The following is a 24,393-nucleotide window of genomic DNA, read 5'->3' as shown; positions in this document are numbered from 1 at the left end:
CATAGCAGTAAGCGACCAACTGAACCTGAAAACAACGTGAACAATGGACCCGTACTTCAAGCGTCCATTCCCAAAAGAAGAAGAACCATGCCATATGGTTGTTCTTACAAAGAATTCTGGTCCTGTAAACCAATAGAATTCTCGGGTAATGAAGGACCCATTGCAGCTCTACGCTGGATAGAAAAGACTGAAGCTGTTCTGAAAATAAGCAAAATGTGCCGAAGAGGATAAGATAATGTTTGCTTCAAATCTGTTTAAGAACTCAGCTCTAGAATGGTGGAACACTATCCTCCAGTCAAGGGGAAGTGATAGAATATATAACATGGAATGGGAGGAGTTCAAAAATATGGTAGAAAGGAAGTTCTGCCCTCCCAATGAAAAGGAACAGATATCAAACAAATTTCTGAACCTTAGAATGACCGGGGTAGATAGTAAGAACTATACTACCACATTCTTTGAATATGCTAGAATAGTACCAACCCTTGCGTCACCTGAACCGGTATTAATCTCCCGCTATATCTGGGGATTAATTGGGGAGATTAGGCATGTAGTCAAGGCAGCTAGACCTCAAACCATAGAAGAAGCTGTAGAACTAGCTAATACCTTGACAGATGAGTTAATCCGTACTAGAGAAGAAGACCAGAGGAAAAACCTAACCCAAAGGCTTACTCAAGAATTCCGTTCTGGGAATTCCAACTGTAGGAATGTAGGTTCCACCTCTGCACCGTACTGCAAAATCTGCAAGAAGAAGCATTCTGTAAAATGCTCTACTCACTGTAATTACTGCAAGGCACCAGGACACAAGGAAGTAGATTGCAGGAGGAAAACCAGTAATGGATTATGCTTCAACTATGGAGAAAAAGGTCACATCAAGCCAAACTGTCCGAAGTTAGCTCCAACTGCAAACAACAAGAACACTAAAAATGCTAGAGCATTTGTTCTAACTGCAGATGAAGCCAAGATGATTCCGGACGTCATAGCTGGTACGTTTTTAGTTAATAATATTTTTGCTAAAGTATTATTTGACTCTGGTGCAAACCAAAGTTTTATTAATACTTCGTTTTGCAAACTTCTAAATCAATCATTAACTAAACTACCACAAGAATGTCTAGTAGAGACAACAAATGGAGAAACCGTTAGGATTTCTGAAATATTGCAGGGAGCAAGAATAGAAATTTTTAATCAAAAATTTATTGCAAACCTTTACCCAATGAAGCTGGCAGGATTTGATGTTGTATTAGGAATGGATTGGTTAATAGCCAATAAAGCCAGTATTTTATGTGATCAAAAGTCAATTCAAGTAAATTCACCAAGGGGGGAAAAGATCACAATTAAAGGAGATAAACCATCTAGATCCACTAAATTCATCTCTGTGATGAAAACTGCAAATTATGTAAGAAAAGGATCTATAGTGTATTTGATTTCTATAATCACTAACACTAAAGGAAAAGAACTAAAAGACATTCCAGTAATGTCCCAGTTTTCAGATGTCTTTCCAGAGGAATTGCCAGGACTGCCGCCAGACAGGGAAGTTGAATTCAGAATCCACCTACTACCAGGGACAGCACCGATTGCCAAAGCACCTTACCGTTTGGCACCCGCTGAAATGCAGGAACTAAAGAAACAATTAGATGAATTGTTGGAGAAAGGATTCATACAGCCAAGCTCATCGCTATGGGGAGCACCGATTGTTTGTCAAAAGAAAAAGACAGATCAATGCGTATGTGCATTGACTACCGTGAATTGAACAAAGTCACGATTAAAAATCGGTATCCATTACCAAGAATCGATGATCTGTTCGATCAACTTCAAGGAGCTTGATTTTTCTCTAAAATTGATTTAAGATCAGGATCTCATCAATTAAAGGTACAGGAAGAGGATATTCCTAAAACCGCATTTAGAACCAGGTATGGTCATTATGAATTTACTGTCATGCCATTTGGTTTAACCAATGCCCCAGCCGCATTTATGGACATGATGAACCGAATATGTAAGCCATATTTGGATAAATTCATAATTGTCTTCATAGATGATATTCTAATTTACTCTAAAAGTAAAGAGGAGCATGTAAAGCACTTACACCTTCTTTTAAGTCTATTAAGAAAAGAAAAGTTATACGCTAAGTTTTCAAAGTGCGAGTTTTGGTTAGAACAGGTACAATTTCTTGGACATTTAGTTAACCATGAAGGAATCCATGTGGATCCAACAAAGATCGAGGTGATTACCAAATGGAAAACCCCTGAGTCACCAACCGAGGTTAGAAGTTTCTTAGGATTGGCCGGTTATTATAGAAGATTTATTTTTGATTTTTCTAGAATAGCCATTCCTTTAACCAAGTTAACATGTAAATCTGTTAAGTTTAAATGGGTACCAAAACAAGAAGAAACCTTTTGAATCCTTAAGCAAAGATTGACCCATGCACCCATACTAGCATTACCAGAAGGAACTGAAGACTTTGTAGTCTTTTGTGATGCTTCTAAGGTAGGTTATGGATGTGTATTGATGCAACGTCAAAAGGTTATAGCTTACGCCTCTAGACAGCTTAAGAATCATGAAGAGAATTATTCAACCCATGATTTGGAATTAGGAGCCATAATTTTTGCCCTTAAGATTTGGAGACATTATCTTTATGGTAGTAAGTTTACCATATTTACAGATCATAAGAGCTTAAGATATGTTTTTGGGCAAAAAGAGTTAAATATGAGACAAAGACGCTGGATGGAGATGCTTAGTGATTACGATTGTGATATCCAATATCATGAAGGAAAAGCAAATGTAGTGGCAGATGCTTTAAGTCGAAAGTATCATGAAAAGCCAAAAAGGGTACGTTCTCTTAAATTAAATCTACAAGTAGATTTAAATGATCAGATTAGAAAAGCACAAGAATCAGTAATCAAGGAAGATACTGAAAAATTAAAACGAATGATTAAGGAATTAGAACAAGGAACAGATGGAATTTGAAGATTCCAAAAGAAGAGAATGTGGATACCTAAATTAGGAAACCTACGCCACCGTATATTAGAAGAAGCCCATAAGTCTAAATATACGATGCATCCAGGAAGTGATAAAATGTATCAAGATTTAAGGAAAAAATTCTGGTGGATAGGAATGAAAAAGGATATAGCAGCTTATGTTTCTAAATGTTTAACTTGTTCACAAGTTAAAGCTGAACACCAGAAACCCTCAGGTTTGTTACAGCAATTAGAAATGCCAGTGTGGAAAAAGGGAATTGACAACAATGGATTTTGTCACCAAATTACCCAAAACAAGAAAAGGTAATGATACAATCTGGGTGATTGTAGATAGGCTAACCAAGTCAGCTCATTTCCTACCAATGAAAGAAACTTTCAGTATGGAACAATTGGCCAAATTATATGTAAGTGAAATTGTTTCATTACATGGAATACCTTTATCAATTGTTTCTGATAGGGATAGCCGTTTTACCTCTCATTTTTGGACAAGTTTCCAAAAAGCAAAGGGAACCAAGTTGAATCTAAGCACAGCTTACCATCCTCAAACGGATGAGCAAAGTGAAAGGACAATCCAGACCATGGAAGACATGCTTAGAGCTTGTGTAATTGATTTCAGAGGTAATTGGGATGATCACTTACCTTTAATAGAATTTTCTTATAATAACAGTTATCACACGAGTATCAATGTTGCACCATTCGAAGCACTTTATGGACGAAAGTGCAAAACCCCAGTCTGTTGGGCAGAAATTGGGGAAAAGCAACTATCTGTACCTGAGATAGTGCAAGAAACAACCGATAAGATCATTCAAGTCAAGGAACGACTGAAAGCAGCACGCGATCGACAGAAGAGCTACGTGGATAACAGACGTAAACCATTAGAATTCCAAGTAGGTGATGAGGTATTGTTAAAAGTCTCTCCTTGGAAAGGAGTGGTAAGATTCATCAAAAGAGGAAAGCTAAGTCCTAGGTATATTGAACCTTTTAAGATTATTAAAAGAATAGGACCTATAGCCTATCAGCTACAACTGCCAAAGGAAATGGCAGGAATACATGATGTATTTCATGTATCTAATCTCAAAAAGTGCCTAGCTGATGAATCACTTGTAGTACCTCTTAAGGATATAGAGGTAAATGAACAACTCAAATTTGTAGAAAGGCCTCTACAGATTGAACACAGGAAGGTTAAAAATCTTAAGCATAAAAGATTAGTTATGGTCAAAGTGAAGTGGGACTCCAAAAGAGGACCTGAGTACACATGGGAGCTTGAATCAGAAATGCAAAGGAAATATCCACACTTGTTCCAGTAGATCTCGAGGACGAGCTCTAAAACAAGGTGGGGAGGATGTAACAATCCTCAAGAAAACCCACACCCTTGATTATTTTTCCGACACCCTAAAAATATTTAAAATGTCCTAATATGTCTTTAAATACACCCCATACGCGAAAACGGGCCTCAAATACATTAAATAGTATTAAAAATAAATAAAAAATCAGAATTTTAAGTTAAGGCGGGCCGCGTAAGCTTAAGCTTACACTTACGTGGGCCGCGTGAGCCTAAAATGTGGCAAAGCCCTGTGCGGCCACGTGGCCTAACACCCGACAGGCCTACACATCGACTCAGCCCAGCTATACGTTTGACCAGGGTTGACGCGAGCCGCGTAACCCTTTTCTTTGTTTTACGCAGGCCGCGTAAGGACCAGATTTTAGCCCTATATAAGAATGGCATCGGCTTTCAGTTCCATCGCTCATTTTTCTTTTCTAAATCTCAAAATTCTGATAGTAGGCATAATCTACGGGTATTATACCCTCCCCCCTAAATAGCGAGGTTCTGCTACGACGTAAGTATTATAACCCCTAGAGACGTATTAGATACTCTGCCCGATTGATCTAGGGTTCCGTAACGGCTGTCGTGGTTCTGCCCGACGTAGTCGTTGGAATGCCGTCTCGGGGAGGGTATTACTAATGTTAAAATGGGTTATTATACTAACACACGTGCATTTGTGTAATTTATAGATTATTCCCAGGACATCCTTACTGAAAACCCTAAAACAGCAATGTGAGTTGATCCACTTTTTGAAAACCTTTTATTGTTTTTACAAAACCTTAAATACTTTTCCATGCGAATAACAATTATTGAGTATTTGTAAGAATACAATTGTCGTGGGTATGTTGGGGTTTTGTATACAAAATTTGTTACCACCTGGTCAAGGAGTAACATTTCCACAAGTCAGGTCTGACAGTACCAACGGGTGATAATTGGTATAACTTGGAAACAAATGTAATTGCGAGATCGCCCTCAATACTGTACACTGTGAAAATGGTTTTACTTAAACTTGATTAAACTGGGATTCACTCACCAGTATTTCCCACTGACAAAATGTTTTTAAAACGCGTTTCAGGTAACAAAATATGAAAGCCAAATAGAAGCCAGCTGGACAGCACTGAAGGCTTGGAAAAGTGGCAATAAAGTTACCTAAAAATAAAATAGATGTTTTGTTAAATAAAATAGGATTTATTCCTATAAAAGTGTGTATACTGAAAACTTGGGTTTTACCCATGTGTTTAATGTTATAAAATATGGTGGTTTACTCTGATAACATATTTCCTAACTACGGTCCTGATGAAAATTTCCGCTGCCAAATTGGATAATAACACGATACCACCGAAACTGGCTCGCGACCGCCCGTTCCCGGGAAATAGGGATCGGGGGTTGTGACATTTATGCACTCTTAGTTTACGAAACACTTAACAAATGAGTTATGCTTCCGCTGTATACAATGAATGATATGTAACGTTTGTAACGCTTTATGTGAATAAATGAAAGTTTTATTTAATTATAATTATGAGTTCAATGTCATTGGTTGCTTGGATCCTGGTATGTCACACACCTCGCGAGGATTTCCGCATGTGGTATTTTGGGGGTGTGACATAATCATTATCAAATTTTATTTGATATAGATTATATTTCTTACATTTTTCACTCTATTTAACATTGTATTCCTTAAATAAATTTCAATCAAATTTTCAAATACATTTCTATTGCTAATTTACTTACTAAAAATAAAGTTAAACATTCTAATTATATAAATTTTATTAGATATAAATGATACTTTGTAAATTATTGTATTTCCTAATTAAGTCTCAATCAATTTTTTAATAATTATTGTATTTCCTATAAATAGCCGAAATTAATAATTAACAATTAACAAAATTCCGTTTATTATTATCTTCGTTAAACTTTTAAATAAATTTAAATAATATAAATGATATTTCCAATTCATGACTATATATTTGACAAATCTTTAAAAGTGTTGGGCCGTATATGACTTTAATTCTTAAAAGAGTATTTAATGATTAGTTTAAGTATTAAAACTTTTGGCACCTAAAAAACCGTAATTACCAATATTAATGTTCACAACTGGTAGTTATTTGTTTGGTTTAAGTATTTCAACATTTTTGTCATAATATTTAATGAAATAATATGTTACATTTTAATAAAAATACAAGTTTTTTAACTAATAAAATTAAACTGTCCGAGAAGCAGTCCCGGGTGATAACCTAGTTATATATATATATATATCATTTTATCTAATAAATAGGGATTAAGGCTCATAAGACAACCCTCCCCCAATCATAGACAGGTATTTTAAAAAGGGTGATGTCAATTCTTGAAAAAATGATGTCATCTTTTTTTCTAAAACACATACATGACCACATACATGCACACATACATACATAAGTTAACCAATAAAAAGATTTTATATTTAAAATTAAAATTGTAATTACTTTTAGTTAATACCAATACCTGCATTTAATTGGGCCAACCCTTCTCCCCCAATAACACAAGCTCTTTTCTTGAACACGCTTCTTCCTCCATTGAAAATCCAACTTCTCCTTCACGCCATTTAGCCTTTCCAATCAGATGAAACTTATAACCCTTAAGTTTTGAAATTCAAATCACACTTCTTTCACTACTGTTGCAGAATTAGGGTTCTTCGAATTGTGATTTCTTGCTGCCGGTTCTCTCTCTAAAAATCCAACCCAGCCGCCTCCTTCAGCTAGACCATAGATTCTCATCTTCGTCTTTAAGGTATGATTCCATCTAAAAATCCAATCTTTTTTTTATTTTGTTAGATTTAATAACGAAATTTTGTTTTTGATTCGTATATCTCCTCTACAACTTTCATTCGCACCACATCTAGGGTTTCTGTCTTCCATTCATACATCTTTCTCTCTTCTCCGGCTTCTATTTAATTGATTTTGAATTGGGTTTGTTTACTTTAAGGAATTATTGAACTGTGGTTTGTTGTATTAGACGAAATGTGACTGTTTTTGCTTCAATCTTTTGATTCCGGCTGCTGAAGTTCACCCATTAGGGTTGGCTTGAAGATGGTGTTGAGCAGGGCTCTGGGTGGTGAGAAAGGGAAGTCTACAACAAATTCAAGAACAACTTGCTGCAAGTATATTACAATAAGATGTATATTGCTATCACTATTGACTTTTTATTTGATTATTTTGATGGTAGTTTCTTGGAAGGGTATTCATTTGTTGATATTGTAATTTGATTTTTAGTTTTCTATTTGTTGCAGGTTGCCAAACTAACAAAAAGGTTTAGACATGAAGATAATGCTCATAGAGCTTTCGAAGGGCACTTACTAGAGCTTTAGGAGCTCTTTACTGATTACCGTCTTATCTCTCTCCTACAGTTAGTTCTTTAATCACAATAGTGTATTCTCTTCTTTTTTTTTTGTTTACTAAACTATTTATAATTTAACCTGTGTTTTTTTTTTGTTTTTAATTATGAAAATTGGTAGGCATTAGAATTTCTAGCAGAAGTTGTCTTGGAAGAAGAAGCTGTTAGACTTGAAGAACAAGTTGTTCAATTAGGCTTCAAGTACAAGTGGTTCATTTTAGATAAGGCCTTTAGCAAGAAGCAATTTGCGTTTGATCTTAAAAAAGAATCCTTGAAAACTCAATGTTCCTGTTGTTTGGGTTAAAACAGGAACCGAAACCGTAATGGTTATTCGGTCAGGTTTACATGAAATTGAATTGAATGTTTTCTAAATGATTTCAGGGGCAGATTTAGATGTTAATGGTCATAGCACTTCAAACAACAAAAATTTACAGCTGTAAGTATTACCCCTTTCAAATACCAAATGGTTTAGTTATAATCCAACTTCAAGTTATAATCCAACGTCAGTTTTCATATTCTTAATAAGTCTTTCGTCAGAATAATATCTTTAACATATCTCATTCTTTTGTGAGCATCATGTTGGCTGTTGCCTGGAGAGAGTTAATTTCTACAGCTGCAGGTATTTGTTACTGTTTGGTTCGTTGACGTTGACGTGGTCAACTTTTTAATTGATTTATTTGAAGTGGGTCGAATGGTCAAAAGTGACCTGAAGTATACTTAAATTGCTTTATTTCAGCGAGTCAAATGAGTCAAAAGTGATCTCAAGAGGTCTTTAATGCATTAAACAAGCAAACTGTTGATTTGGGGTTCAATGATATCTTTGTTATTTCTTCCTGTTACATCTTTTTACACGTATCGCAGTTTTCTTCTTTTTGCAGGAAAAAATAGAGTCAGTTACCGACGTTCTCAAGGGAATATTAAGTCCTGTTGTCAATGAAGAAGAAGAGATTTGTTGGCCTCCTCGGGATCCAAACGCCCTCAGCCTCATGGAAAAAGTACGGTTTGCTTAATTAGTTAGTGTGTCAAATTCGATTAAAATTGTAATAGTTCAATGATAATTTCATTGATTAAGTAAATTTACCTAGGTGACTTATGCATTAAAATACACTTTGGGCCACTTTCAAGTCAATGATATTTTTGCAGGAAGTAAGCCAAAGGGAGCAAGAAGGCCAATTGGACGAGGGATTCCTAGCAGAAGTCAGTGCACAACTACGGCAGGTGAAACCGTTCACTCTTGCCTTTTCTTTTCATTATAACTTCTGAACAGTTAAATAATAAATTCTTTACATACATAGGCTTCGGATCAAGAGACCACCCCCCCCCGAGTTGTGAGAACTTAGCGAATTCCGACTTCCCGTGCGAGTTTTGCCACCATTTTTTGCACATGTAGATTTTTAAAATGCTACAAACAAAACTATAAAAAAACAAAAGCTGCTGACATCAGCATTTACACTTACTGTAAGGGTTTTTTACACTGGTGTAAATCAACAAAAACTTTTTTTTTTGAAAAGTTGATTTTTAGGATTTTGGTAAAAAAAAGTTTTTGAAAAAGCCTTCGTTTTGGCCGAGTTCTCCAAGTTATCACAACTCATAGGAGTTTTCATTGTACCCTAATCCTAAACCTTTTTAAACTGAAGTAGTAACTTTTTGGCGAACAATTTTCAGGCTAAGGAAGATAAAGACAAACCAGGTCTTGAGGCAATGCTGCAAAAAGTTTTGCAACTGTATGCATCAAGAGTCCTCTCAAAACCTAGTTATGCCATGAAAGGTGCTACATCTGTATTTATGTAATATTATATTGTTTTTGTAAGTAGATGCATCAGATATTAGAATGGAATATATCAAGAGATATTTTGACCGTTTACTAATTCAAATGTTTAATCATTTGGTGCAGGGGATGAAGTTTTAAAAGCCGAACAATGTCTTGAAGAAATTATCAAAAGTGCAGGAAAAAATAGAGTCAGCTACCGACGTTCTCAAGAGAATATTAAGTCCTATTGTCAATGAAGAAGAAGAGATTTATTGGCCTCCTTGGGATCCAAACGCCCTCAGCCTCATGGAAAAAGTATGGTTTGCTTAAATAGTTAGTGTGTCAAATTCGATTAAAATTGTAATAGTTCAATGATAATTTCATTGATTAAGTAAATTTACCTAGGTGACTTATGCATTAAAATACACTTTGGGCCACTTTCAAGTCAATGATATTTTTGCACGAAAAAGTATGGTTCCGCATTAATGAATTATGGTTAAAGCATTATGTACTTTTGAAGTTTTGTTGGTTTATTATAGTGTTTTGGTTTCATAGTAAATTTATATGTTTTATTTATATTTTTTGGCATATAATAAATGAATTGCAATCGCAATCAATTAATGAATAAAATGTAAAGCACTATGGAATTATGATTGTTTTCATTGAAAGGTTGACATCATGGTCTAAAACATACCCGTGTAATACACGGGCCATAAGCTAGTATATATATATATAGGGCATGTTTGGCTAAGCTTATTCTAGTTACAAAGGACTTTTGGAAAATGACTTTTGGGAAAAGGACTTTTTGAAAATGAGTTTTTAAAAAAAGTGTTTGGATTAGCTTATTGATGTAAAATGACTAAAATGGGCATTCTTTTAGATATAAGGGGGTAAAGAAGGGGTATATTGGTAATTTGTAGTTTGAAAAGTTAAAAGCTGGCCAAAAAGTCACAATATTGTGACTTTTTGAAACCTCCTTTTTCTTCTTTGCAAAAAGCCATTTCCAACTTAACTTTTGGCTTAGCCAAACACAAAAACAACTTATTGGCTTTTTGATAAGTCAATAAGCCTTGTTTTGAAAAGCTTAGACAAACATGCAGATAAAGTGATTGGTCGTTAAAAAAAAAAGCTACCTCAAAAGATTATTAGACGGACAATAGTTGACTTCTTGTTCTACACTTCTTTCATCTTTCCTTAGCGCGGCTTCACATCAACCGAATCTGCCACAGTTGACAGCCTAGAACCACAGCTTAATTATCGGGAGTTCTGTGTTGTGATTATCGCTGTCCCACTGCAGAGAATCTGCCCGAGTTGTCGTTTTGTACGTCACTCTTCTCAACTGAGTCAACACTGATTGTCTGATTCCAATCACTGCACCAGAGTTGTCACACCCCCAAAATCCACCTGCGGAGTATCACCGCTTGGGAGCGTGACTGACCAGGATCAAGCCACCAATCATATCGAACATGTAATTAATATCAAGTATAATAAATGTAAACCAATCATTCAATACGATAGGTGTTCAAAACATAATCTTAGTTTCAAAGTATAGCGGAAGCATAAAGACGAAAACCCAAACGTGTAACATAAGTTCAATAAGTTTCAAAACATAATCCATGCTCCACAACGACCTGCTCCTCCCTGTGCAAGCTCCATAAGTATCTAACGACCTGCAAGGCATGTAACAGAGGATCAACAACTAATTGAGCGAGTTCACAGTTAACAGTTCAGTAATAGTATAGTGTGAGTAGTAGTATGTTCGTTTGTTATGTCATGTATCGTATTAGTTTCCATCGCGGCCTCCCAGGCAGGTATGCGAAGATATTAGGGGATGTTCATCCCAAGTATTCTAGACTAGGTTCATCTGCATCGCGGCCTCCCAGGCAGGTGTGCGAAGATTAGTAAATTTCAGTTCGCGGCCTTCCAAAGGCAGGCGTGCAAAGTCAGTCATAATATCGCGGCCAACCCTTGGCAGGTGTGCGAAGATCAGTTCAATAAGTGTTACTAGTCTAGTCGTAGTTCAATCAGCGGAGTATGTACAATAGTTCATCAAATCACATCACTACGTTCCAGTATAGATAAGTACCAGTAAATAATCAAATCCCATTCCCACCCTGGGAACCCCATGCCTTGGCTGTGTGAACTCACCTTGGTTTGCTCGGTATGCTAGGTTATGCACTCACAAGTAATCAGTCAAGTCCTATTGTGTGTACGTGTAATAAATCAGTTCATGTTCGTATTAATACGCAGGTAATCTATATCATAAAGCGTTTGACAGTTAACATCATGTATCACATACGATAGAGTTCTTGGTTAATACGAACAAGGTTATTCAGTAACACAATTAACAGGGTCATCGTGTTTAACGAGATCAACATAATTAACAAGGTAACAAGTTTTGGCAGAACTCACACACATAACATGGTTAACACTTAACACAGTTGACATATTCGGACAACGTACATCAAAGAAGGTCGAACAAGTTAACATGCATAACAGTCGGACAATGTGACTACGAATAAAAGTCGGATCATATGATTACCATTTAAATATTCAGATCATATTTGATATATATAAAAGTCAGGCTATATGTTTGACATATAAAAGTCAGATTATGTGTTACAAGCCCAAAAGTCGGCCCACACCTTCATTCCAAAGTCGGACTCCATGCCTTATCACAACACTCGGACAAAGGCTTTCCTTTGTCTAAAGCTCGGACCTCTATACACCCCCATTAAAGGTCGGACTCCATCCAAAACCCTTAAAGAATTCGGACACACAATACAAAAAGGTCGGACCACCTTGCTTGAACCAAAAAGTCAGACCTATGCTACATGTATATAAAAGTCGGACATGAGGGGGTTGGGGGTTAAAACTCGGACAGGATGATACCCCCCCCCCCCACAAACTCGGACAACCTGAATTCCTTACAAAACTCGGACAGGATCTTGGGGGTTTAAAAGTCGGACAGAAGTGTGTGGGGTTTAAAAACTCGGACATGTTTAACTTGCATAAACTCGGACCACACTTGTATTTAAGAAACTCGGCCCCTATCTAGGGTTAAAGATCGGACAAGATCAAACAATAAAACTTGACTATGATATGTTATTAAAGCTCGGATAACATTCAATCTTTAAAAGTGGGACTAACACATTTAAGATAAACATCGGACCTTGCGTATCATTCAAAAACTCAGGCAAACATATCATAAGAAACTCGGATCAACCTCAACTCATGAAACTCAGACAATTTCTTTCATTCACAAACCTCAGACAACTAATTAAACATACGAAATGTTCCTGTTTCAAGAGATTGTATCAGTTACGTTTTCTTTCGATCAACAATTTCATTCATCCTTCTAAAAACCCTAATTCCATTTGCTTAACGGCAGAATCATAAACAATCGATCAATGCTTAACAACAATAATCATCACAAGAACAATATATCAAGCATGCAACCTATCATCGTCATCATTATCACAATATTTCAGAATCAATCAAAAATCACAGGATAATTATATGAAGAACTAGGGTTTGCAAGGATTTCAAGAATTAAGAATTGGTATCAATCAAATAATCAACAAACAATCATTAACAATTACCTTGTACTGATTCTAGAGAAATGTGGAATCAAGAGTGATGAATATCTTGCCAATGATTTGGTGATGATTGCCAGAGAATGTGAAGTACGTGCTTTGGTTTTGTCAAATGATTAGTGAAAAGGGATTAGGGTTATAAATCTCTAGGATTTCACTAATTACTCTTTTCCTCCCTAAGTATCATATTTTACACATGTACACCATCTCATAACCATTGCATAGTTTCACCACTAAGTTTATATATTTGACAGGTTTATCACAATTAACACATAACCATGCACAATCACACAATACACTTCATTGCATTAAAACGTATATAATTCCACAGCAATTAATTGTGCAAATAATCAACCAAACAATTCAAGAACGTGCAATAAATGCGAAATAGAAATCTTGGAAGTTCGAGTTGTCACATTATCCCCAACTTAAAAGAAATTTCGTCCCGAAATTTGGTACGCACTCACTGAGGAAGCTAGGTAAGCTGTATTGTTCACTGGTTTTCCTGGGGTGTCACATCATCCACCCGTTGATTTGGAATTTCGTCCCGAAATTCAGTAGTAGTAGCTTCAGCCTCAGTGGTGGTTGCATTGGTTCCGAATAACTGGGGGTACTTTTCTTTCATTTGGTCTTCGCGTTCCCAGGTGTACTCTGGGCCACGTTGGGAGTTCCAACGAACTCGAACAAGAGGGATTCTCTTGTGTTTGAGGACCTTAACATCCCGGTCCGTGATTTCAACTGGTTCCTCGACGAACTGCAACCGCTCGTCGATAGTGAGTTCTTTGAAAGGAATGATGAGGGTCTCATCTGACAGACACTTCTTCAGATTTGACACGTGAAAAACATTATGAACTGCCCCGAGTTCAGCTGGTAGGTTCAATCGGTAGGCTACTGGGCCTATTCGTTCTATAATCTCAAATGGTCCGACATATCGCGGATTTAGTTTACCCCGTTTGCCAAAACGTACCACACCCTTCCAGGGTGAGACTTTTAGTAAAACCCGGTCCCCGACCTGAAATTCCAACGGTTTCTTACGCTTATCCGCGTATGCTTTCTGACGGTCGCGTGCTGCCGCCATGCGTTGTCGTATCTGTGCAATCTTTTCTGTGGCGTCCACTACAATCTCTGGACCCGTAATCTGACTATCCCCCACCTCTGCCCAACAGAGAGGTGACCGGCATTTACGTCCGTACAATGCCTCGAATGGAGCGGCTTGTATGCTGGTGTGATAACTGTTATTATACGAAAACTCCACCAAAGGGAGATGCTTTTCCCAGCCGTTGCCGAAATCGATAACACATGCTCGAAGCATGTCTTCAAGGGTTTGGATTGTTCGCTCAGACTGCCCATCGGTCTGAGGATGGTACGCTGTGCTCATGTCTAATCGTGAGCCGAAGGATTTGTGCATCGCTTGCCATAGCTCTGACGTGAATCGTGCATCCCGATCCGAAATGATGGAGATGGGCACCCCGTGCCTCGAAACAACTTCTTTAAGATAAACGTCTGCGAGAGTGGAGAACTTATCCGTTTCCTTAATAGCCAGGAAGTGTGCAGACTTGGTGAGTCGATCCACGATCACCCATATAGTATCATTCCCACGCTGGGATCTAGGTAAGCCTGTAACGAAATCCATGGAAATTTCTTCCCATTTCCACTGTGGTATCCTGGGTTGCTGAAGTAGTCCCGCTAGTTTCTGATACTCCACTTTGACTTTTGCACATGTCAAACACTTGCCAACGTAAGTAGCGATGTGGGCCTTCATACTAGGCCACCAGTATGTTGTTTTGAGATCGTGGTACATCTTATCCGACCCTGGATGTACCGAATAGCGAGACTTGTGAGCTTCGTCCATTACAAGCTCTTGTAAACCGCCAAAAAGTGGGACCCAAACACGCCCCGTTACATAGTAGGCGCCGTCTTCCTTTTGTTCCATTCGTTGCCTTGAGCCGCGTAAGGCTTCAGCTTTGACGTTTTCAGGCTTTAATGCTTCCATCTGAGCAGTTCGTATCTGTGCGGGAAGACTGGACTGAATAGTGAGCTGTAAGGCTCGTACGCGTCTAGGTAGAGTGTCTTTCCGGCTGAGAGCGTCAGCCACAACATTGGCCTTGCCTGGATGGTACTTAATAGCGCATTCGTAGTCGTTCAGTAGTTCAACCCATCTCCGTTGACGCATGTTCAAATCCTTTTGCTTAAGAATATGCTCGAGACTCCTGTGATCGGTGTAAATCGTGCACCTGGTACCGTACAGGTAGTGCCGCCATATCTTAAGCGCGAAAACAACAGCTCCCAGCTCTAAATCGTGCGTCGTGTAGTTCCGTTCATGAACCTTGAGTTGACGAGAGGCGTAGGCAATAACTTTATCCCGCTGCATCAATACACAACCCAGCCCCTGTATCGATGCGTCACAATAAACCACGAAGTCATCCGTGCCCTCGGGCAGTGAGAGAATAGGTGCGCTGCATAGTCTATCCTTCAGGTACTGAAAGGCCGTTTCTTGTGTGTTACCCCAACGATAGGTAACACCTTTCTGTGTCAACATAGTAAGCGGCTGTGCGATCTTGGAGAAGTCTTTGATGAATCGTCTGTAATACCCCGCCAAACCCAAGAATTGGCGTATTTCCGTTGGTGTACGCGGTGCAGGCCAGTTCCTGATCGAGTCTACCTTGGATGGATCGACATGAATCCCATCCCTATTCACCACGTGGCCTAAGAAGTGGACTTCACGAAGCCAGAAGTCGCATTTTGAAAACTTAGCGTACAGTTGTTCCTTTCGTAGCAGTTCCAAGATCAATCGTAGGTGCTGCTCGTGTTCCTCCTGACTCTTGGAGTAAATCAGAATGTCGTCGATGAAGACAATGACGAACTTGTCAAGATAGGGTTTGCACACCCTGTTCATTAGATCCATGAATACTGCAGGCGCGTTCGTAAGCCCGAATGGCATGACAAGAAATTCGTAGTGGCCGTAGCGAGTTCTGAATGCTGTCTTGGAGACGTCCTCATCCCGGACTCTCAGCTGATGATACCCTGACCTTAAATCAATCTTGGAATAGTAACTCGACCCTTGCAACTGATTGAATAAGTCGTCAATACGAGGAAGAGGATAACGGTTCTTCACCGTCACCTTGTTCAGTTCACGGTAGTCGATGCACATTCTGAACGTACCGTCTTTCTTCTTCACAAATAACACTGGAGCTCCCCAAGGCGAAGAGCTTGGACGAATAAAGCCCTTTTCCAAGAGCTCTTGTAGCTGCTTCGATAGTTCTTCCAGTTCGGTTGGAGCTAGACGATACGGTGCGCAGGCTATTGGTGCTGCTCCAGGAGCCAACTCAATCTGAAACTCGACTTGACGATGAGGCGGTAAACCAGGTAAATCTTCAGGAAACACCTGAGGAAAGTCACGTACAACTGGAATATCCTCCAGCTTCTTTTCCATTGCTGATGCGTCAGTGACAAGTGCCAGAATTGCAGTGTGCCCCTTTCGTAAACATTTCTACGCCTTTAAGAAGGAGATGATGCCAACCACAGCACCACTCTTGTCGCCTTGAACTTCGAGAGGTTCCTGACTAGAGCGAGGTATACGAATGACCTTTTCCTTGCACAAAATCTTTGCGTGATGTTGGGATAACCAATCCATACCGATGACAACGTCGAAGCTACCCAAGACTATGGGTATAAGATCAATCGAGAAGGTCTGACCCGCTAGAACGATGTTACAACCCTTGACTACATGCATGGCTTCTACACTCTTACCATTTGCTAACTCTACGACGTGTTTGGTGTTTAGGGGTGTTGGTGTTCGTTTTAACAATTTACTCATTTTTAAGGACATATAACTTGTATCAGCACCCGAATCAAATAAGACAGTAACATAGATGTCGTCGAGAAGAAACTTACCCATAACGACGTTGGGATCGTTCCTTGCGTCACCCTGACCCAGCACGAACATGCGACCACGAGCTTCGTTGCCATTGTTGTTGTTGTTTCCCCCGTTGTTGTTGTTGTTGTTATTGTTGCGATTCTGGTTCTGGTTCAATTGAGGGCAATCACGTTTGTAGTGGCCTTCAGCCCCACACTGGAAACATCCCCGGTTTCCACGCTGTGGCTGCTGGTGCTGGTTCTGTGGAGCTGGCGGTGGGAGTTGCTGGTTCTGATTTGCTGGCCGAGAGCTTCTACAATCCTTAGCCTCATGACCCATCTTGAGGCATCTTTGACAACGTTCCCTGCGACATCTTCCGCTGTGGTGTCTGTTGCACTTATTACACAGTGGGTGAATTCCCCGATATCCACCCTGCCCCTGACTGCCAGATGATTGCTGACTCGAATTCTGGTAGTCATTTGTCTTGCGCTGCTGAGACTGAACAGAAACTGATCCCTTGCTGGAATCCCCCTCCCATTTTCTCTTGTTGTCACTGGGAGTAGCAGAAGTAGTGACAGCAGCAGTGGTAGCCTTGACACGTTTTGGCAGCCTGTTCTGATCCACTGCCTGATCTGTAATACGATGAGCAAGGCGCTGAATAGCCTGGATATTATCAAGATTAGCCGATGTCACATGGCTCTGGATCTCTGGCGCCAAACCCTTGAGATACAACTCAATGCGCTTGTATGGAGGGTCCACCATAGTTGGACACAACACAGCCAACTCGTTCGACCTCTTGGTATAAGCCTCGATTTCTGACCCAGTCATTTTCAAGTGATACAGTTCATCTTCCAGCTTGTGAATGTCTTCACGAGTGCAGTATTCCCTTTTGATCAATTCCTTGAAATCATTCCAAGGGGTGGCGTTAGCAGCTGCCAACCCTAAGATCTGTACTTGCGCGTTCCACCAAGTCAACGCGATTCCTTCCAAAGTGCCAGTGGCGTACTTGACCCTGCGAGCCTCAGGGCATTCACACATTTCGAACACAGATTCTAGCTTCTCAAACCAATGGAGGAGTCCCACTGCCCCCTCGGTGCCACTGAATGAGCTTGGACGACAGTCCATGAAGTTCTTGAAAGTGCAGACAGGCTGCTGTGCGTGTTGACCTATTGTGTACGAATAGGACAAAGTTAAATACGAGGGTTAATGTAGGATCTAAAGATCCTAGTGTGTGTCTATACTGCAGGGTATACTACATGCTTGAGCAGCTGCAAGTGCCGCAGCAACTTGAGCTTGAACGAGAGCCTCTAGCTGGGCTTGAGTCATGTTAATTCGTCCGGCCATTGATCTTCACATCAAAGGCAACATAAGTGAGAAAGGTTCGCGAATAGTGCGATGACAGAAGAGTGTAAGCACGTAAGTGTTCTCAAGCAATAACAAGTAGTGAGTAAAGTAATGTAAGCATACTACGAGCAAAGTTCTATGCAGTTCTAGCAAGCAGGTAATAAACATAAACCTTATTACCTAGTATGTCGAGTCTTGCACGTGGAGCGAAGCGTCGTTGTGGATCGTTGAGAGCACTGTTCTGGTTATAGTCTGGTTTTAATAAAAACGTTTTCCCATATTAAAACCAAGTTCTCTATAACCAATGGCTCTGATACCATTCTGTCACACCCCCAAAATCCACCTGCGGAGTATCACCGCTTGGGAGCGTGACTGACCAGGATCAAGCCACCAATCATATCGAACATGTAATTAATATCAAGTATAATAAATGTAAACCAATCATTCAATACGATAGGTGTTCAAAACATAATCTTAGTTTCAAAGTATAGCGGAAGCATAAATACGAAAACCCAAACGTGTAACATAAGTTCAATAAGTTTCAAAACATAATCCATGCTCCACAACGACATGCTCCTCCCTGTGCAAGCTCCATAAGTATCTAACGACCTGCAAGGCATGTAACAGAGGATCAACAACTAGTTGAGCGAGTTCACAGTTAACAGTTCAGTAATAGTATAGTGTGAGTAGTAGTATGTTCGTTCGTTATGTCATGTATCGTATTAGTTTCCATCGCGGCCTCCCAGGCAGGTATGCGAAGATATTAGGGGATGTTCATCCCAAGTATTCTAGACTAGGTTCATCTGCATCGCGGCCTCCCAGGCAGGTGTGCGAAGATTAGTAAATTTCAGTTCGCGGCCTTCCAAAGGCAGGTGTGCGAAGTCAGTCATAATATCGCGGCCAACCCTTGGCAGGTGTGCGAAGATCAATTCAATAAGTGTTACTAGTCTAGTCGTAGTTCAATCAGCGGAGTATGTACAATAGTTCATCAAATCACATCACTACGTTCCAGTATAGATAAGTACCAGTAAATAATCAAATCCCATTCCCACCCTGGGAACCCCATGCCTTGGCTGTGTGAACTCACCTTGGTTTGCTCGGTATGCTAGGTTATGCACTCACAAGTAATCAGTCAAGTCCTATTGTGTGCACGTGTAATAAATCAGTTCATGTTCGTATTAATACGCAGGTAATCTATATCATAAAGCGTTTGACAGTTAACATCATGTATCACATACGATAGAGTTCTTGGTTAATACGAACAAGGTTATTCAGTAACACAATTAACAGGGTCATCGTGTTTAACGAGATCAACATACTTAACAAGGTAACAAGTTTTGGCAGAACTCACACACATAACATGGTTAACACTTAACACAGTTGACATATTCGGACAACGTACATCAAGGAAGGTCGAACAAGTTAACATGCATAACAGTCGGACAATGTGACTACGAATAAAAGTCGGATCATATGATTACCATTTAAATATTCAGATCATATTTGATATATATAAAAGTCAGGCTATATGTTTGACATATAAAAGTCAGATTATGTGTTACAAGCCCAAAAGTCGGCCCACACCTTCATTCCAAAGTCGGACTCCATGCCTTATCACAACACTCGGACAAAGGCTTTCCTTTGTCTAAAGCTCGGACCTCTACACACCCCCATTAAAGGTCGGACTCCATCCAAAACCCTTAAAGAATTCGGACACACAACACAAAAAGGTCGGACCACCTTGCTTGAACCAAAAAGTCGGACCTATGCTACATGTATATAAAAGTCGGACATGAGGGGGTTGGGGGTTAAAACTCGGACAGGATGATACCCCCCCCCACAAACTCGGACAACCGGAATTCCTTACAAAACTCGGACAGGATCTTGGGGGTTTAAAAGTCGGACAGAAGTGTGTGGGGTTTAAAAACTCGGACATGTTTAACTTGCATAAACTCGGACCACACTTGTATTTAAGAAACTCGGCCCCTATCTAGGGTTAAAGATCGGACAAGATCAAACAATAAAACTTGACTATGATATGTTATTAAAGCTCGGATAACATTCAATCTTTAAAAGTCGGACTAACACATTTAAGATAAACATCGGACCTTGCGTATCATTCAAAAACTCAGGCAAACATATCATAAGAAACTCGGATCAACCTCAACTCATGAAACTCAGACAATTTCTTTCATTCACAAACCTCAGACAACTAATTAAACATACGAAATGTTCCTGTTTCAAGAGATTGTATCAGTTACGTTTTCTTTCGATCAACAATTTCATTCATCCTTCTAAAAACCCTAATTCCATTTGCTTAACGGCAGAATCATAAACAATCGATCAATGCTTAACAACAATAATCATCACAAGAACAATCTATCAAGCATGCAACCTATCATCGTCATCATTATCACAATATTTCAGAATCAATCAAAAATCACAGGATAATTATATGAAGAACTAGGGTTTGCAAGGATTTCAAGAATTAAGAATTGGTATCAATCAAATAATCAACAAACAATCATTAACAATTACCTTGTACTGATTCTAGAGAAATGTGGAATCAAGAGTGATGAATATCTTGCCAATGATTTGGTGATGATTGCCAGAGAATGTGAAGTACGTGCTTTGGTTTTGTCAAATGATTAGTGAAAAGGGATTAGGGTTATAAATCTCTAGGATTTCACTAATTACTCTTTTCCTCCCTAAGTATCATATTTTACACATGTACACCATCTCATAACCATTGCATAGTTTCACCACTAAGTTTATATATTTGACAGGTTTATCACAATTAACACATAACCATGCACAATCACACAATACACTTCATTGCATCAAAACGTATATAATTCCACAGCAATTAATTGTGCAAATAATCAACCAAACAATTCAAGAACGTGCAATAAATGCGAAATAGAAATCTTGGAAGTTCGAGTTGTCACAAGAGTCAACTCTTGCCCTATCAGATGATTCAGATCAGCTGAGTCTTCGTATCTACATGGGATTTCGTTGCTGTTTCTCAAAGGTGGGCTTTCCCATATCTGTTTATCTCTATTGTTTCATTGAATTTCATGTTAGTCATGTTATAAGAGGAAAATGACATATAACTATGTTATTGTGTACGTAAGGGGAAGGGTGCTTAAACCTTATACTCTAACTCCCTCCAATCTTGTTGCCTCAGGTTACCTAGATCATCATTGCCCTGTTTGGGGCCACTTAGACTGTCCAACCTTCTTCCTTACTTTCAAAAGCAATCGGGTAGTCCCCAACCCAACCCACACCACCGGCGGCGGTGTTTGAGTTGCAGGTAGGGATACCCGCTTACACCCCTTCTCCCTAACAGACTTATGGTGTAAATGAAATTCCTCTTTTTTGTCAACAACCTTTTACTAGGGGTGTGAACCCTTGCTTGACTTGTTTAACGTATGAGAGCTTGGGCTCAACTCATTTAACTTACCTGTGCACTTAATTAGCTTATTTGAAGCTTAAATTATAAAGCTCGAGCTCGGCTTGAGAGATAACTTGCAAGATCGAGTTCGGATTTTTTATTATTAGTTAATTAATTTATATATAAACTAGGCTACAAATGTGTATTACACGAGTCAATTTAATGAAATATTTAAATAGTTGGTAAAGGAATTATATTATGTTTTACTACTATTGTTTTCTAGACTATGTGTAGTGTGCGTTACCCCACTGCCATCTCAACCCATGGGGGTGCCACACACCGTTCAATTTGACAAAAGTTCAATTTTGAGTCATGAACCGTAACTTATGCTGTTATTCAAGAAGTAATTAACCTTTTCTTGATTTCTATCGTCTCTTTTGAATTTTTTTACCCTTTTTCCTATAAAACTTCATGCAAATAATATACCGAACAGTTTTTAAAAACCAAAAACTGAACGGAACCGTGCACACCCCTATCCCATAATCACCTTCTGGTAATAACAATAGAATTGCAACTCGTTCAGTTTATGTAGATGTGAGACTGCTAATGAAAATGCATCTGACATGAAACATAACAAAAAAAGGTAACGTACCTGCGATTCTATCGGGGATGTACTTGCTGCGATTCTAACAATTAAGCCTTAATCGCAGGTATCCCTATTTGGATATAAAGAAACATTCCGTTTCCTATTAGTTTTCAAAAAGAAATTTTCTGATAAAATATTACTTGAATCATATTTTACCAGCTAGTCGTGATGAAAGGAAAGAATGTGATATGACTATGGTATATCGAGCTCTGTCAGATGAAACACCTTGCTCGTGATAAGCCAAGCCGACCATCTGGTAACAATATACATGTAACATTTCCAGGATATATGTGCAACTTTTGTATCATTGGAATACGGGCATCACTTTCGGAGGTTACAATCAAAACTGCAATTAGTTCACCACTGTCAGTAAGATGTTCGATAGCAATTTAAAACACACATAATATGGATTTTCAGCAGGTAGAAATCTACAGGAAAACAATAAACTTTGCCAATATATGGATGACAATCGAATCAGAATACTAAATAACCAAGTGATTAATATCTAAAATTCAGTAATAGCATGATTTGTGTTGATTGCTCTCCATCAATCTTCTAAACATTTTGAAACTTCTAGTCATTATATCCACACATGAGTTTATAAAATTAAGATTAAGAACATAAGACAGACCAAGTAATTCACCATTTAATAATAACATAAGTTTATCATATCTCTGTAATTTATATAATATTAATCATATTCAAGTGATTCTTTTCAGTTTGCCTCTTTTTCCTAACCAAAATAAAGTCAAATTATTCATTAATTTACCTCGTTGACGGTTTTCGGTTCGGTCTATTCTGGTCTTTAGCCATGCACAATCCTCTATGCAATGATCAGAACACACACCATGATACTTCAGTATTTTTTTCATATGATAGGCTTCACAAAAAAACAACCCTTTAAGTGCACATTCTTAATAGTATTACACAGATCTTTCTAACCGAGAATGACGAAGTGACATGATTCCCATACTAAACTTTAGAGAACACCACCGGCTCTAACCTCATCAAACTCAATGTTAAACCCAATAAGGAACTTAAAACTACAATTATAATCCATACGCATTAATAAACCTGTTATGACTTTGTCTTTTATGCATAAATAAAGGGTTGAACCTGTTAGGACTTTGTCTGTAATTGTGGATACAGGCAACCAAGAGAAGGTGAGATGGAAAGCACTCACTGAAGAACACGCAAGGGACAATCTTCTCTTTAGTGTATGCCGATTCAAGGAACTTACCGGTTCTTATCCACAAAATATAACCGTAAGTTTGTATATCATAATCAACTAACCCTAACAAAAACAACAAAATTAGTTTGAGTAAATAGAAAGGATCTTTAAATTACCTAAATACCTAATTTCATGACCTAAACTCTAAGTGTACCTAAATACCTAATTTCATGACCTAATTAACTCACATAAACTATCTAATTCTCTAGTTAACAAATTCTAACTAAATCAAAAACCACAATCAACTAACCGCCAGACTGTTCATCATCGTTCTCGGTAAATTTCTTCACTGGCGCTGCAGATCTGAAATCAAGTAAACAATAAGGAAGGAATCGATTTAAAAAAACAAAATTAGGAATGATGTTTCCTTTAAACAAAGAATTGTACTTGTTATTAGATTAATTATTTGTTTAGAGATATAGAGATGAACTCATACCTGCTAGTAGGTTGGGATGGTGTAGCTAATTAGAGAAGATGAGAGATTAGAGTTTAATAAATGAAATCCAACATTTTTAGAGATATAGAGATGTAATCCTTACCTGCTAGAAGGTTGGAAATGGAACCGATCGTATCAATCGTCGTAGTCACCTCTCTCATTCGCCAAATACTGGATTTGAGAGAGAGAACGTGAGTCTTAGAGAGAGAGAGAGTTGAGAGAGAAATGGATTAAAGAGAGTAATTGATTAAAGAAGATGATATCTTATATATCTGGAGCCATAATTTTGAATTTTGAATCTGGAGTCATGTTTAAATTTTAAAACTAGAGCCAAAATTTTGAATGGGCAGTGGTTTGATGCAGAGGTTTGAATTTATAACAGATGTTTGGAGATTTAGAGGGGCAGTGGTTTGAAAAGGTGAATGTTGACAATCTTTGAATTTTAAAGTTTTTTAATATTAAGCTTTATGATGTA

At 38.5% G+C, this 24,393-nt stretch overlaps 2 protein-coding genes across 15 annotated transcripts; one reads left to right on the top strand and one right to left on the bottom strand.

Moving 5' to 3' along the window:
* The first annotated feature begins 6,790 nt into the window (after positions 1-6,790).
* LOC110908443 lies at positions 6,791-9,967 on the top strand. 7 transcript variants are annotated; one of them, XM_035982678.1, is made up of 10 exons: positions 6,798-7,062; positions 7,337-7,449; positions 7,562-7,677; positions 7,787-7,866; positions 8,047-8,101; positions 8,279-8,284; positions 8,527-8,660; positions 8,809-8,883; positions 9,331-9,433; positions 9,560-9,967. In XM_035982678.1, the coding sequence occupies exons 5-10, from the start codon at positions 8,059-8,061 to the stop codon at positions 9,670-9,672; spliced, it is 474 nt and encodes a 157-aa protein (XP_035838571.1). In that variant the 5' UTR covers positions 6,798-7,062; positions 7,337-7,449; positions 7,562-7,677; positions 7,787-7,866; positions 8,047-8,058; the 3' UTR covers positions 9,673-9,967. The 7 variants fall into 7 exon arrangements, 4 of the variants coding, with proteins under 4 accessions (XP_035838571.1, XP_035838572.1, XP_035838569.1 ...); XR_004878445.1 differs by lacking the exon at positions 8,279-8,284 and having other exon boundaries at positions 6,794-7,062; positions 8,544-8,660; XM_035982679.1 differs by lacking the exon at positions 8,279-8,284.
* An 11,056-nt stretch (positions 9,968-21,023) lies between these two features.
* LOC110908445 lies at positions 21,024-24,154 on the bottom strand. Of its 8 annotated transcripts, XR_004878438.1 has the most exons (7): positions 24,022-24,139; positions 23,919-23,943; positions 23,733-23,785; positions 23,021-23,131; positions 22,408-22,597; positions 22,258-22,321; positions 21,024-21,268 (listed from the first exon to the last, which is right to left on the bottom strand). XR_004878438.1 is itself a non-coding variant. In XM_035982675.1 (5 exons), the coding sequence occupies exons 1-5, from the start codon at positions 24,077-24,079 to the stop codon at positions 22,464-22,466; spliced, it is 381 nt and encodes a 126-aa protein (XP_035838568.1). In that variant the 5' UTR covers positions 24,080-24,139; the 3' UTR covers positions 22,353-22,463. The 8 variants fall into 8 exon arrangements, 1 of the variants encoding a protein (XP_035838568.1); XR_004878437.1 differs by having other exon boundaries at positions 21,025-22,321; XR_004878439.1 differs by lacking the exons at positions 21,024-21,268; positions 22,258-22,321 and adding an exon at positions 23,368-23,545 and having other exon boundaries at positions 22,353-22,597.
* Positions 24,155-24,393: the final 239 nt, after the last annotated feature.

The sequence above is a fragment of the Helianthus annuus genome, chromosome 14, assembly GCF_002127325.2.
Source record: "Helianthus annuus cultivar XRQ/B chromosome 14, HanXRQr2.0-SUNRISE, whole genome shotgun sequence".
In the NCBI taxonomy this organism is placed as follows: Eukaryota; Viridiplantae; Streptophyta; class Magnoliopsida; order Asterales; family Asteraceae; genus Helianthus; species Helianthus annuus.
This window is presented reverse-complemented; position numbering and strand designations above follow the sequence as displayed.